This window comes from Eulemur rufifrons, chromosome 16 (assembly GCF_041146395.1).
Source record: "Eulemur rufifrons isolate Redbay chromosome 16, OSU_ERuf_1, whole genome shotgun sequence".
NCBI lineage: Eukaryota > Metazoa > Chordata > Mammalia > Primates > Lemuridae > Eulemur > Eulemur rufifrons.
The window spans coordinates 40,540,528-40,554,168 of record NC_090998.1 but is presented as its reverse complement, the minus strand read 5'-3'; the positions used below and the strand labels follow the sequence as shown (position 1 = coordinate 40,554,168).

The 13,641-nt window shown below is 47.8% G+C and overlaps 1 protein-coding gene across 1 annotated transcript; it reads right to left on the bottom strand.

The window, feature by feature from the left end:
* Nucleotides 1-5,339: 5,339 nt before the first annotated feature.
* On the bottom strand, nt 5,340-7,471 carry ANKRD33 (ankyrin repeat domain 33). Its single transcript, XM_069491223.1, has 4 exons — nt 7,351-7,471; nt 7,041-7,181; nt 6,136-6,198; nt 5,340-6,037 (listed from the first exon to the last, which is right to left on the bottom strand). The coding sequence occupies exons 1-4, from the start codon at nt 7,469-7,471 to the stop codon at nt 5,340-5,342; spliced, it is 1,023 nt and encodes a 340-aa protein (XP_069347324.1).
* Nucleotides 7,472-13,641: the final 6,170 nt, after the last annotated feature.

The window sequence follows — 13,641 nt, the reverse complement described above, 5'->3', positions numbered from 1 at the left end:
CTGCTCAACGCTCCCCTTTCCTTCAGAGAGACCGCGGCTCTTCACAGTTAGGGAAGACACCAGGCTGGAAGGGAGGACTTAAGGGCAGGGCTTGGGCCTCCCTCAGCGGCCCCAGCTCCTGCTGTAGATGGTTGGACAGACTCTGCAACTCCAACCACAGTCACACAGGCGAGGTACGCAGCTGGATGGCTGGGGCAATGGATGCAAATGTTTCGGGACAGAGGGGACAGAGAGCATGGGCCAGGAGGAGAGGTGGCCCTGTCTTTATTTTTTCTTGGTCAGGGAGACTATGTTTGTGTACCTGTGTGACCAAGTGTGTTGCCCCTCTGTGTGCGACAGGGAGTTTGTGGGCCAGTGGGGTTGTGTGTACATCTGTGCCTGTGAGCCTGAGGGTCCCACAGGCTGACGGTGTGTCTGCATGTGACACTGCCTGTGTGACTGTGGTCGAGATTTCAGAGTCTGTCTGACCCTCTGCAGTAGGAGTTCGCAGGGGCAGGGCTGTTGAGGAAGGCCCAAGCCTTGTCCTCAAGCCCCCCCTTCAGACCTGGGTATTTTCCTCAGTGATGAAAAGCCACGGACCCTTGAGGGAAAGGAGAGAGGAGAGCAGGTCTAAACGTCTGTGTGAGCCCTGGCCAGATGGCTTCTCCGCGTAGCCAGCTGAGATCTGATAGGCAAAAGGTACTGACAGGCCCGGGTGAGGAATGTCCTCCCCACATATTTATATACGTGCCTTCTCCTGACCTGACAGGGGTTTCCTGGATATGTCCTGGAATAACCGAGGACACTGCCGCTCCTAGGATAAAGGGCAGCCCCTGAGAGGAGGAGGGAGATGATAAAGTACCACCCCCCCACCCCCCCCAAAGCATCCCCGACCTTAGTGGAACCTGAACTCCATTCTTTCCTAGGCATGTGTATTGAGGCTTGCGTGGGCCAGGGGCCAGGGATACAGACATGGTCCCTTCCACACAGGAGTGAGTAGGGTTCCCCAGGAGTCCCCACGAGACTGGCTGATGCCCCAGTGTGTCAGGACAGCCAACCCTGCAGCCCAGGTATAGGAGCCCTCCCTGTCTGCCATAGTGGATGTGCACACACGTGCACACGCACACGCAGGGAGCACTGGCCAGCCGCCAGCCACCAGCCACCAGTGAGGGGCAGCAGGCTGGGAGTGGGCCTGGGCTGGGGGACACAGAGATGTGCAGCGGCTGGTCCGAGAAGGCTGTCTAGGATAAGTGTGTGTTTTCATTTTAGGGGCCACCAGAATGGTACCATAGAATCACAGGGGAGGCCATGGGGCCCCAGAGGACATATCCACCACCCTCCTCCATGGCACCCTTGGCTATTTCCTGCAGCACAGTAACAGCTGCTGCTGACCTACCATACGTGACCGTACGTGACCGTGTGCCAGGTGCTGCTCAATGCCTTGCATACCCTGCACAGCTTAAGCCACACAACAACCTGGGAAGTAGCTATTGTATGTTACTAACGAGGTGAGGGGCCTGGGAGAGGCCTGGCTCTGTGGGATTCCAAATGCAGCACCCTCGCCGTCACAAGGAGGCCTGGAGTGCCCTGCATTCTGCACAGCCTTGTCGTGGGTTTTCAGATTGGAAGCCTCAGGGGCTGGGATGAGGGTGGGAGAGCCAGGATGTTAGAGGAGGCACAGGCAGAGCAGCTCCAGGCCTTGAGGGTTCCCTGCCTCTGCTCAGCCTGAAAGGGTTTAGGGGGAGGAGGGAAGGCTGCTGCCAGGAGCCAGTAGAGAATTAGAGGGAGGGAGAATTGCGGGAGTGAAGTCCTGGGTCCCTCGCTGCCCTGGAGGTGGCCAGGGACCACAGGGGTGGGTCTTCTCCAAGGTGGAGCGGCTCCCTCTGCTGGACACTGTTGTCCGACCAGGGGCCCAGGCATCACTGTCCCTTCCAGCAGATGCCCAGGCCAGCCAGGACGGAGAGGCAGAGAGAACGGCAGAGTGTGAGCTCCCTGGCCTGGAAGGTGCAGCGGCCCCCCCAAGCAGGTTGGAGGTGGGAGGGAGGGGCTCAAAGAGTCAGAGGAGCCCTGGCTGTGGGCAGAGGCCACGTGCTGCGGTGGAACGAGCCCAGGCTTTGGAGTCTCACAGACTTGAGCTCCAAGCACCGCTTTGCCACTTATCGGCTGTTGACATTGGGCAAGTCGCATAAGCTTCGTAACCTCAGTTTCCTCAACAGTGAAAAAGGAAGGTTATGAAGATTAAATAAGAAAGTGATATTAATAAGGCCAGGTACAGTACTGAGGACTGCGTTATCTCACTTGGCTCTCACAGCAGCCGTGTGAGCGTGTTTTGCCTACCTCCATTCTACACACGGGGGCTGTGAGGCTCAGAGAGGTTGAGAGCTTGCCCAAGGTCACAGGCCAACTCCCAGGCTGAAGCATCCGGCCACCATGCTGTTCCAAGACTGCAGATGGAGTTTCTTTCCCCGTCTGTGATGCCCAATGCCAAGGCTGGCCTCCTGTGCCGCAATTTCAGCAGTGGGTGGGGAGGAAAGAACTCCCGCTCACCCTGGAGGCCTGGAAACCTCTCGGACTCGCTTCCCCAGGCCCTTCCTTAATACCCCACCTCTTTTTTTTTTTTTCCGAGACGGAGTTTCACTCTGTGGCCTGGGCTAGAGTGCCGTGGTGTCAGCCTAGCTCACAGCAACCTCAAACTCCTGGGGTCAAGCGATCCTCCTGTCTCAGCCTCCCAAGTAGCTGGGACTTTAGGTGCATGCCACCACACCCGTCCAGCTCATTTTCTTTTTCTCTATTTTTTTAGTAGACATGGAGGTCTCCCTCTTGCTCAGGCTGGTCTTGAACTCCTGAGCTCAAGCAATCCTCCTTCCTCTGCCTCCCAGAGTGCTAGGATTACAGCCATGAGCCACTGAGCCTGGCCAATACCCCACTTCTTGACAACATTGTACGGTCTGCAGAACCCTTGCACCCATATTATCTGAGGAATCCCTCCAACAGCCCTGTTTGCTCCATTTAACAGAGGTGAAAGCTGAGGCAAAGGAAACCAAAGTGTCTTATTCAGGATCAAACAGGTGGGAATTAGCAAGGATAGCCTTGAGCCCATTCCAGTCCTCCGTTATTGCCTTCAGGGCCCTCTGGGAGGAATCGCACATTAACCCTATTAGTCATTTTCACCTCAGAGTATATATGTGGGGGTGGGGGGTCCGCTATTAAAAGAGCAAATTTAGTTTTAAATTTTTCACAATACGGTAACACATAATTTAAAAGTCACCATGCTCCGTGCAGAATTCCAAATAATTTAATTACTCTATCCTCAAGGGGATGGAGTGTAATTCCCCACGCCTTTAGTATGGGCTTCACATAGTGACTTTCTTCCAAAGAGTGCAGTACAGAGTGGGGAAAAGAGGACTTCACAGTGGGGAAAACTGACAAACACTACCTCGGCTGCGTGATCAAGGCCAGCATCAACAGTGGTAAGTCACGCTCCTAGTGTGTGCCCTTGATGTCCCTTTGAAAGTGAAAACTTTACCTCTGTCTGTGCTCTTCCTGAAAACCCCTGACCGCAGACTAATCCTAAGAAAAACATCAGACAAATCCCGATTGAGGGACGTTCACAAAATACCCGACCAGTACTACTCAAAGCTGTCAAGAGCGTCAGAAGCAAGGGAAGTCTGAGAAACCGTCACAGTCAAGAGGAGGCTAAGGAGATGTAACAGCTAAATGTAATGTGGCACCCTGGATGGGATTCTGCAATAGAAACGGGACATTAGGTACAAACTAAGGAAATCTAATAAAGTATGGATATTAGTTAATAACAATACTGTATTAATATTGGTTCATTAATTGTAACAAATGTACTACACTCACATTAATAATAGGGGAAACTGGGTGTTGGATATGTGGGAATTCTGTGTATGATCTTCACAACTTTTCTGTAAATCTAAAACTATTCTAAGAAATTTTTTTTTTAAATCAAAAGTTTCAAAAAGATAATTTAGCGGAAAGTCTCTTTCCCACTCCTGCAGCTGTGCAGTCCTCTTCCGGAGAAATTCACTGTGTTTCTCTCCAGGGATGTTCCAGTGAGGCAGGATCGTGTAGTATTAAGAGCCTGGAGGCCACAGCTGGATGGCTGGGCCTCGATCTTGATCTCTGCCAGTTTCTAGCTGTGGGACCTGGGCAACTCCTTAGCTTCTCTGTGCCTTGTGTCCTCAAAGACAAAAATCCTCAGGATTATTTAAAGGGTTAAATATGTTAAAATATACAGTAAATATCTTATAAGTGGTTGCTATAATTATTATGAATATAAAAGCAAATATATTTATACAACAAATGTGTTCAGAAAAAATATCCAAAACTTGTAAATAAGGCCAAAAAAGTTACTAAGTGCCCTTTCAAAGATATTTTAGATCATTAGCTAGTAATCTTACCTATGAGTCATCTAGGGGAAGTTTATTTACTATTGATTAGGGCCCAGACTCACTAAAACCCGAGGTTAACCTGTTAAAGATCGATAAATAGCAAATTATTTTTGTCTGCTAGAAAAAGATAAAAACGTTTAAGATTTTACTGCCAGGTAGTAATTAACTTTTTTGTATCTAACTTTGCAATCTGATTCCAGCATTCTTTTCTCCACTGACTGTCATTTCTTTCTTTGATCTATCCTGCTAGTTCACTCATTAGGTAGTTAAAAAACTTGGTGCTCAGTGTGTATTTGCCTTAGTTATGTTTATCTTTGTGGAAGTTTTATTTTGACAAATAGGAACATACTGTTCCACCCTCAGTTATTTTCACTTAATACATCTAGAAGATAGTTTCATATCAGAATATAGGTTCTTTATTCCTATTTTATAATATGCTGCATAGAATATACTATATGGGTGTACAGTAATTACACACCTAATCAACTTAGCAGTCCCTCCCCTTTTTTCCTTTTAGAGTCTAGGTCACCCAGGCTGGAGTGCAGTAGCTAGATCATGGCTCAAGCAAATTGATTTTCCTACCTCAGCCTCCCCAGTAGCTAGGATTACAGGCATGCACCACCATGCCTGGCTATTTTTTAAAAATTTTTTTATAGGGACAGGGTCTCTCTATGTTGCCCAGGCCAGTCTCAAACTCCTGGGCTCAAGCGATCCTCCTGCCTCAGCCTCCCAAAATGCTGGGATTACAAGCATGACCCACTGAGCCTGTTGATGGACACTTAGGTTGTTTCCACCCCTTTACTGTTGCAAACAACGCTGTAATGAATGACCTTGTACATAGGTTGAGAGCAGATACACTTAGGCAGAGGTGGATGGGAAAGCAGAAGAGGCTCTAAAGGGAAAAAGAGCCTAGAGAGGGGCCTGTTTACCTGTTCCCAGCCTGGCCTAGCCCTCCTCCTGCCTCCTCCTCTCCATCCTGAGCTGCTGATACCGCCAGAGAGGAAGGGCCAGACATCGATGCCCCGTAGGACTGGGGTTCAGCTTGCGCTGGTGGGAGGATGAGGATGCCTTGGAGAGGAGGATCTTGGGGACTTGGGGCCTCGGGCTGCTACTGTCCCTGGGCTGTAGCCACTGAGGGCACACACTCAATATACCCTGAGGGCTCTGGTAGGGGACAAAGACACGGGAGCCAGAGACTACCAGGGGAGGAGAGGGGGCTGGGGGAGGGGGCGGGGCAGTACCTAGCAGCTCCGGCACCGACTTGCTTCGAGTGCCCAGTGTAGGCGGGTGGTCAGGGCACAGAGTGTGGCAGGCAGTGGTGACGAAGGGACTGGCCAGGCTGGTCGTGAGAGTCACAAGGTGGTCCAGGACACCCCCCTCTTGAGGAGACTGGACAAAAGGGAGGCTCAAGGCGCCCTGTAGCCGCTCTAGGAGGGATGGAGCAGCCTGGGCCTGGGCCTGGGCCTGGGCCACGAGCCCCGCCAAGGCCGGCCACTCGGGCTGGTAGTGCTGGCTGAGCTGCTCCACTTGTGGCCGCCGCAGCAGCTGCCGGATCCTCCACACTGTGTCGAAGCTGTCAGTCAGTACTGCCCACTCCAGGGCCGTCTTGCCCCTAACAGGATCCACTGCTGTCAGGTCAGCACCTGCGGGGCGGGAGGGCATAGGAGTGATGTGGGGTGGGATGGAGATTGGTGATTTGTGGAAGGGCAGATTCTTTAGCAGCAAGACTGACTTGGGTTACAGTCAAAACCATACAGTCCCATCCTGTTGAAGCTGCGATCTTGGAGGCCAGTATTGCAACCTCCTGTTTAAGAGACATGAGCAGACTTAACTCCAGAGAGGGGAAAAGACTTCATAGAGACCTACTATAAGTCTCCAACCTGGAGCAGAATAGGGACCTACTGAATGCAGGGAGCAGAGCAGAGGAGCGGTGTGCAGGTGACCCAGGACAGGTGGTGTCCTGAGCTGCACCTTCTGGAGCTTAAGGCGGTGTTCTGCTGGTTCCCTCTCCTGGTTCTCCTCTGCGTCACCACACTCCTCTAATGGGTGGCGGGCAGTTACTCGGAGACAAAGGAAGGGGTGTGGAGCTCCCTCCTTTCTTCCCCCAGACCCAGTCTGATGGGGTGGGGCAGGGAAAAGCTGGAGGCTGGGGTCCCCCAGAGTGACCAGCAGAGGACAGTCTCACCTTGGGGAGTAATGGGGGCCAACATCTCCATGGACAATGTGGACTTCACCCGCAACAACTCCACACAGCCACATGCCTCAGTGACAATTCACTGTGTCCCCTGGAAGCCTGGCTTGCGGGAAGCCATCTGCCCAGGGCCACTCCGACAGTGGCAGGGCCAGGACTAGAACCCAAGAGTCTGGTTCCAGACACCAGCCTTTTTTGTTTTAGGTTTTCCAGCTGGGCTAGGTCACCCTCCCGAGCTTTCCATTCTGGGCCCCCCACCCACAATGTAAAGAGAGCTAGCAAGCGCTGGGTTTTGTTGATTGTGAAGAGCCCCCTCCTCCAGGAAGCTGAATTAGGTTGATCCTCTAGCTCCACCTCTCTCCTCTCTGCAACTAAATGATAGCTGACTTACTGTGTGGTGGGGAGGCTTGGGGGAGGGACTGGAGGCCACACACCCTGCTCCAGGCCCCACACACCTGCCATGAGGAGGGCAGCCACGCATTCGGAGCGGTCCCGTATGGCAGCCTTCATCAGTGCCGTGAGCCCCCGCTGGTCCCGGCGCTCCAGGTCCAGCCCCGCGTAGTAGTTGACCAGGAGACTCACCAGAGGTACATGGCCTGCAGGGCACCAAGGGCAGAGCTTGGCCCCCCAGGAAAGGGGGTGATGAGGCTCCAAACCCACCCTCCACCCAGCATGACAAAGCCTGCACAGGAGAATGTTGTGCAATGAGTGTGGGGCTGTGGGGGGTGGGGGGCTGGAGGAGGGTGGAGCTCAGCAGCCTCGCACCTGCTTGGGCAGCCAGCATGAGCGCTGTGTTCCCATCTTTGTCCTGCTGGTTCACATCCAGGAAAGAACACCGGCTGAGCAGGGCCACAACATTCCCGAAGCCGTGGTAGCATGCGACCATGAGGCCTGTCTGAGGGCAGGGCAGCTCAGTCCCCTGATTTGCTCCAAGGGCTCCCCAGGCCCCTTGTACTCTCTAAACCCACATTTGTCCCAGAGGCTGTCCCAACCCCCATGAAGACCCACCCTCGCCCATTCCCTTCCTCCTAAGGACCGGCAGTAGGTCCCAAAACTCTTTCAGGGAGTCAGATCAGGCTGGCGTGGTGGGGAGACCAGGCTGCCCCTAGCTGTCCTGGGTAGCACGCGGGGCATCTCACCCTCCCATTGCGGTCCACCTGGGTGGCCTCCTCTGGGGAGACCCCTCCATCCAGTATGGCTTGGAGCTGAGTGGGGTCATTATGGACACAGGCCCAGTACAGGGCCCCCAGCCTGCAGCCTGGGGCAGGGGGCTTATTGCCGGGGCAGGACAGTGCCTCAGACATGTCCAGCCTTCCCCTGTGCAGTGGCCGCTCTTCCTCTTCCAATCTGGGGGCAAGAAGACAGGCAGCTGGCATCTAGAACATAGAATGGAGAGGAGCGTGTCTCCCTGAGTCCTGGGGGGACGGGGAGTCCCAGCAGCTGCAAATCGCCCAACCCTTGCCCCAGGGAAAGCCTTTATCCCAGCAGGTGTCTGGCCCCATCTATGGGGAGAGAGGACAGGCAGTGGGCCAGGAGACCTAAGCAGGCAGGGTAACTTCACTCTAGGTCAGGACCCCCGTGAGATTCACGAAGGTTGGGGTGGTCGTTTTTTCTTTCCCACCGGGCCTTACCTGGAGTTTGAAAGGTCTCTATGAGGCAGTCATCCTGGGGCACAGCCTTGGGCCAACAGCATCGCCCCAGACTTCTCAGAGGCAACCTGAGAGGCTTCCTTCCCAGGAAGCAACGCAGGTAACAGATGGTTGGACTTTGAGAAAAAGCTGCTGCAAACACCTCAGGGCTGAGCTGGATCAAGCCGGGTTAGGAAGGGATTGGGGGCCTGGAGGGGCGGGTGCTCCTGTCTCAGAGCTGACCAAGACCCGCCCCAAGATCCCGCAGAGTGGGCGGGGCCTGTGCCAGGAAGCCCCTCCCACTAGGGGCTCTCCGTCCTGGAAGGCAGCTAGCCTCACCACTATACCATCAACGCGGGCATGACTCCCCGCCCTGAACGCATGCACCTTAAACCTGTTGGGGACACCAGCTGAGCTCCCAAATGGAGCCTTAGAAGGTGGAAGGTTTATGAGGTCTCGAACCCAGCTCTGAGAACCTGAAGCTCTCCTCCCCCCACCTCCGCCTGCTTTGGAGGAGTGGAACTTGGGGAGGAGGTGATGGTAGGAGAGGGTATGAGTGAGTGCAGACAGTGCAGACATCTCACTAAATAGGGCTGGGACTCTCAAAACGACTGTGGGGTGGGGGCCTCCGGGGTCACCTGGACCGATCTTTTAGGGTTTTGGGGAAATCAAAACATGAAGAATTGTCAAATTAGGAGTACAGAAATTATGATATATTAAACTTCATAGATTAGTTTGGCATTGTAAATTAAATATGAAATATTTAAATTAAATTTTATTAATTTAATAATTATTATATTGATATTTAAATTAATATTAAATATTAAATTTAGTGGATTGGTTTTGGACCTCAGATGTAGAAAACCGAGCCAATAATATTCCTCCATTTGTATCACTCCCACCATCAGACTATACAAGACCTCTCATTTTATTTTACTTTATTTAGTTTCTCTCTTTCACCCCCACAGCCCATTCTCCTTTTCCCTTTGCTGGTTGGCACTTATATATCAATATCCTTGAAAATGTACATTTCATTGAAAAAGATAATGTCGATTTGTGTGTGTGTTTAACATGTTATGAATTGTGCTACAGAGCTCATTGTTTGTCTGTTTTCACTCAATACTGTGTTTTTAAGATCCACCCTTGTTGCTTTATGCACAGTGTATCAGCTAGGAGCGCATTTGGTGATAGACTGGCTGCTCAACATCAGTCCCAAACTCCTTTTAGTGTTTCTTCTGAACTGCAGAAACTGGAAAGCTAAAACAACACGTCCCAGATTCTTCTGAGCTAGGAATCTGTGGCTTAGGTTATGCTCTTGCGCAAGATAAAAATTTCGAACAGAGCTACATAACATGGGACATCCGTTTTGCTGTCACAGGTCATGACAGCTGCCGTGGGCCTCTAGTGTGCAGTTTCCTGATTCATCATCTTCCCTTAGTAGAGACTGTTGTTTTCCCACTCACGGGCGGAGGTCATGTGACTCTCAAAGCTGGGAGTTGTCCCTGGACCCAGAGCCTGCTTCTCCATCCCTTTCTGTTTAAACTAACCAGATTTATTTCTGTTGGCTGCAATGGAACTCTAACTGACACGCGTGGCTTCAACAGGGGTTTATTTTTTCACACGTGATAAAAAGTTCAGGGATAGGAAGCTATTGGTGTTGGTTAAGGAATTTGATGATGTCAGGGCCTTCTCTGGGATTCTCTTGACTTTTCCTCAAGATGACTGCCATATCTCTAGCCATCAAAGTAAAATGTGGTAGATGCACACTGTGGAATTCTGTGCAGCAGTTAGAAGAAATCTACCAGGTTATATGTCAGACATCTCTCATTAGCTGATACAAGCCTTATCCATAACCCCCCTTCTCTCTAGTCACCTTTTAGTTAGGTTTGATCATGCAACACAATTTTGGCCAATGAAATGCATACAGATGTCTGATGGGCAGGGCTCCGGGGAAAAACTTTGCTCTTTTGATAAAAAAATGTGGGGGGCACTATTTTGCTTCTTTCTTTCCCCTTCTTCCTGCTGCACAGAGTTCCATAGTGTGCATCTGCCACCTTGTACTGATCCATTCTTCCAGTGGTAGATGCCTAAGTTGCCTCCAACTTCCTGTCACCACAAATAATGCTGTAGTGAATGTCCTTGTACGTATCTAGTTGTTGACCTGGGCACAGGTCTCTGAGATTTCTGGGTTATAGGGCACATACATGCTTATTGACGGGATACTGTCAGATTGCACCCTGTTTTGCAGTGTGCCCACCAGCAGTGCACGAGAGTTTCCTACATCCTTGCCAACACTTGTCATTATTCAGCCATCTAAATTTTGTCAATCAGATAGTCCAGAAAGATAAAGTGATATTGCTATTTCACATTGAATTTTTCTGATTGTCAGCAAGGTGAGCATCTCTCCACATGCCCTGATACCCATGCTTCTTTCCTCTCCTGTGAATTGCCTGTTCATGGCCCTTGCCCAATGTTCCATTGGATTTTCCTGTCCTTTTCTTGTTGATTTTTCAGGACTGCCTTTTAATATTCTAGATAATAACCTGTTATCATATGAGTTTTAGATATGACAACTGTACTATAAACCTTTCTGTTAGCTTTATCTATGGTCACCTTCATTGAAAGAAATCCTAAATTTTGATATGGTTAAATTCATTAAACTTTCTCCTTATACTTTGTGCTTTGAGTCTCGTTTAAGAAGAATTTCTCATTCCAAGATCACAAAGATCTTCATTTTTTAAATTAATCTTGAACCTTTATTTTTACCATTTGGTCATTAATTTATCTGTAATTCACTTTTATAATATTGAAAAAGGTCTGGGCATGGTGGCTTGTACCTGTCATCCCAGCACTTTGGGAGGCTAAGGCTGGAGGATCACTTGAGGCCAGGAGTTCAAGACCAGCCTGAGCAAGAATGAGACTCCGTCTCATTTCTATCTAAAAAATAGAAAAATTAGCCAAGTGTTGTGGCGCATGCCTATAGTCCCAGCTACTTGGAGGCTGAGGCAGGAGGACCGCCTGAGCCCAGCAGTTTGAGGTTGCAGTGAGCTATGATGATGCCACTGTACTCTAGCCAGGGTGACAAATGAGACTGTGTCTCAAAAGAAAAACAAAAAAAAAAAAAAAAAAACCAAAACTCACCATGCAAAGATTCTATTGATGTTCAGAAGTAACCAAATTTGTAAATACCTGTTTTCTGTTATGAAAATGAATAAAACTAAATATTGTTCCCAGTTAAAGGATTAGAGTATGAATTCTGTACTGCATATTACTACACAAGATGTTAAGACCTGACACTGGTGTATCTCTGGGTGTATAAGATAAATAATCAGTTTCTTTATTCCAAATTAGATGACTAACCAATTATGAAAATTTTAATAATTAGATATATTTATTTTTCAAATTATGTTTTTCAATTTTGAATTTAAAGAAGAATCTCTGATATATATTGTTATTTTATCTGCTTTTTATCTGCTTACAACATATGAAAATAAAGTGGGAACAGAGTTCAATTATTTTGATTTTGATTTTTAGTATTTCCTTGTGGTGGTTAATAAATTAACAGTAAATGGTAAATTACTAGATTTCAATTATTTTACCTTTTCGTTTTTTTGTTCTTTGTCAAAAACTTCTTGGTCATTTTTTATAGTTTCCGATGACCTGTAGATATTTTCCAGCTTGATTCTTTTTTCTTTAAACATATGAAACATGGTTATTTTATATTCTGAATGTGATCACTCCTGTCTGAAGACCTTGCAAGTCTGTTTCTGCTGTTTATGATTTCTGCTAGATCTTGCTCATAGTCCTTTTTTTCCCCTTTTGTGTTTAGTGATTTATTTTTATTTATTTATTTATTTATTTATTTTACTGTGAGCTATTTACCTGGAAAATGATGTTGGAAATTTCTTGAGGTTAAGGATGAAGATGTCTTCCTTCAGAGAATGTGGGTTTTTTTTTCTGCCAGGCACTTAGAGGTACTACCAGTCCTGAGCCATCTTAAACTAAATACCTGACTTGGATAGTTTTGGACCACCCAAGGTAATGTGAACTTGGGCTGCAGATCAGCTCAAGGACGAGTTAGTAGTTACAGCTCAGGGAAGAGCCTCCCCATGAGTTTGGCAGTGAGGCAGCTTTCCTTAAAGTCCCCTAGCAGTGAGAGTGGGAAAGATTTATTTCAGGTTCAACCTCCCATTAACAGTGTACCCTTTGGAGTCACAGCTTTTTAGAGAAATCTCCTATAAGACTCCTTACTTTGGTTCCATCAGAAATAAAGGCTATGAAAATTGAAGCTCAAGTTTACCTAATTCAGCAAACGTCCTCAGATTAAAGCAGATTCCTTGTTCTGTTTCCGTGTCTCAGTTCCTGCCTTCCCTTAGATTATAACCTAATACTGTCTTACTATCTGGCCAGCTTGTCTATCCTTTAAAATAATTTCCATTTATATCTTAATGAGCATTTTTTACTTGTTTTACTCAGAAAGACCAGTCTAGAATCCAGCCAGTCATATTGTTGGAAATAGAACTTTCTCTAATCCTAATTAATTTTTTAAAAATCTCAATAGGAAAATGGGCAAAAGCATGGGCAATTAATTCATAGAAGAAATAAAAATGGCCAATAAATATATGAAAAGATGCTTAACTTCACAAGTAGGCAGGAAAAGGCAAATTAAAAGAATAATGAAATACTACTTTTGGCCCAACAGCTTAGCAAAAATTAAACATTAATAATATTAAGTGCTTACATTGTGGGGGAAATGTAAATTAGGGAAGTATTTTTGGAAAGCATTTTGACAGTATCTGTCAAAATACCAAATGTACATACACATTGACCCAAATAATCTGCTTTTAGAAATCTTTTCCAAAAGAGTACTTGCATATGTAAACAAAGATATACTAGATATACCTTGCAACATTGTTTGTAAAAATAATAAAAAAATTAGAAACAATTTAAACGTTCATCAATAGGGAAAGGGCTAGAGAAAGTGTGGCATATGAAGATTATGCTTGCATTAAAAGAGAATAAGATAGATCCACATGGACTGCTCTGAAAATATCCCTGAGCCATGTTGTGAATTGGTTGAAAAACAAAGCCAAATGTAACATACACATACACATAGGCACAAATATACTGTGTACATATACCTATATATGGTGTGTGTGTGCATGTGAGCAAGCGTGAGATTGACTACTTACATTTCTTTGTAAATGCATAGAAAAGGCTGGAACAGTTCTCAACATTGGCTGTGCAATGTAATCACTTAAGAACTTTTTAGAAATAGTGATCCCTGGAACCCACTCCAGAGATTCTGAAGTCTTGGCCTGGGGCACAACTCAGGCGAGAGGATTTTTTAAATCCTCCCATGTGGTTCTCATGTACAGCCAAGGTTGAGAACCATTGGACAGAATGATGCTCATTAAAACATGGTTAA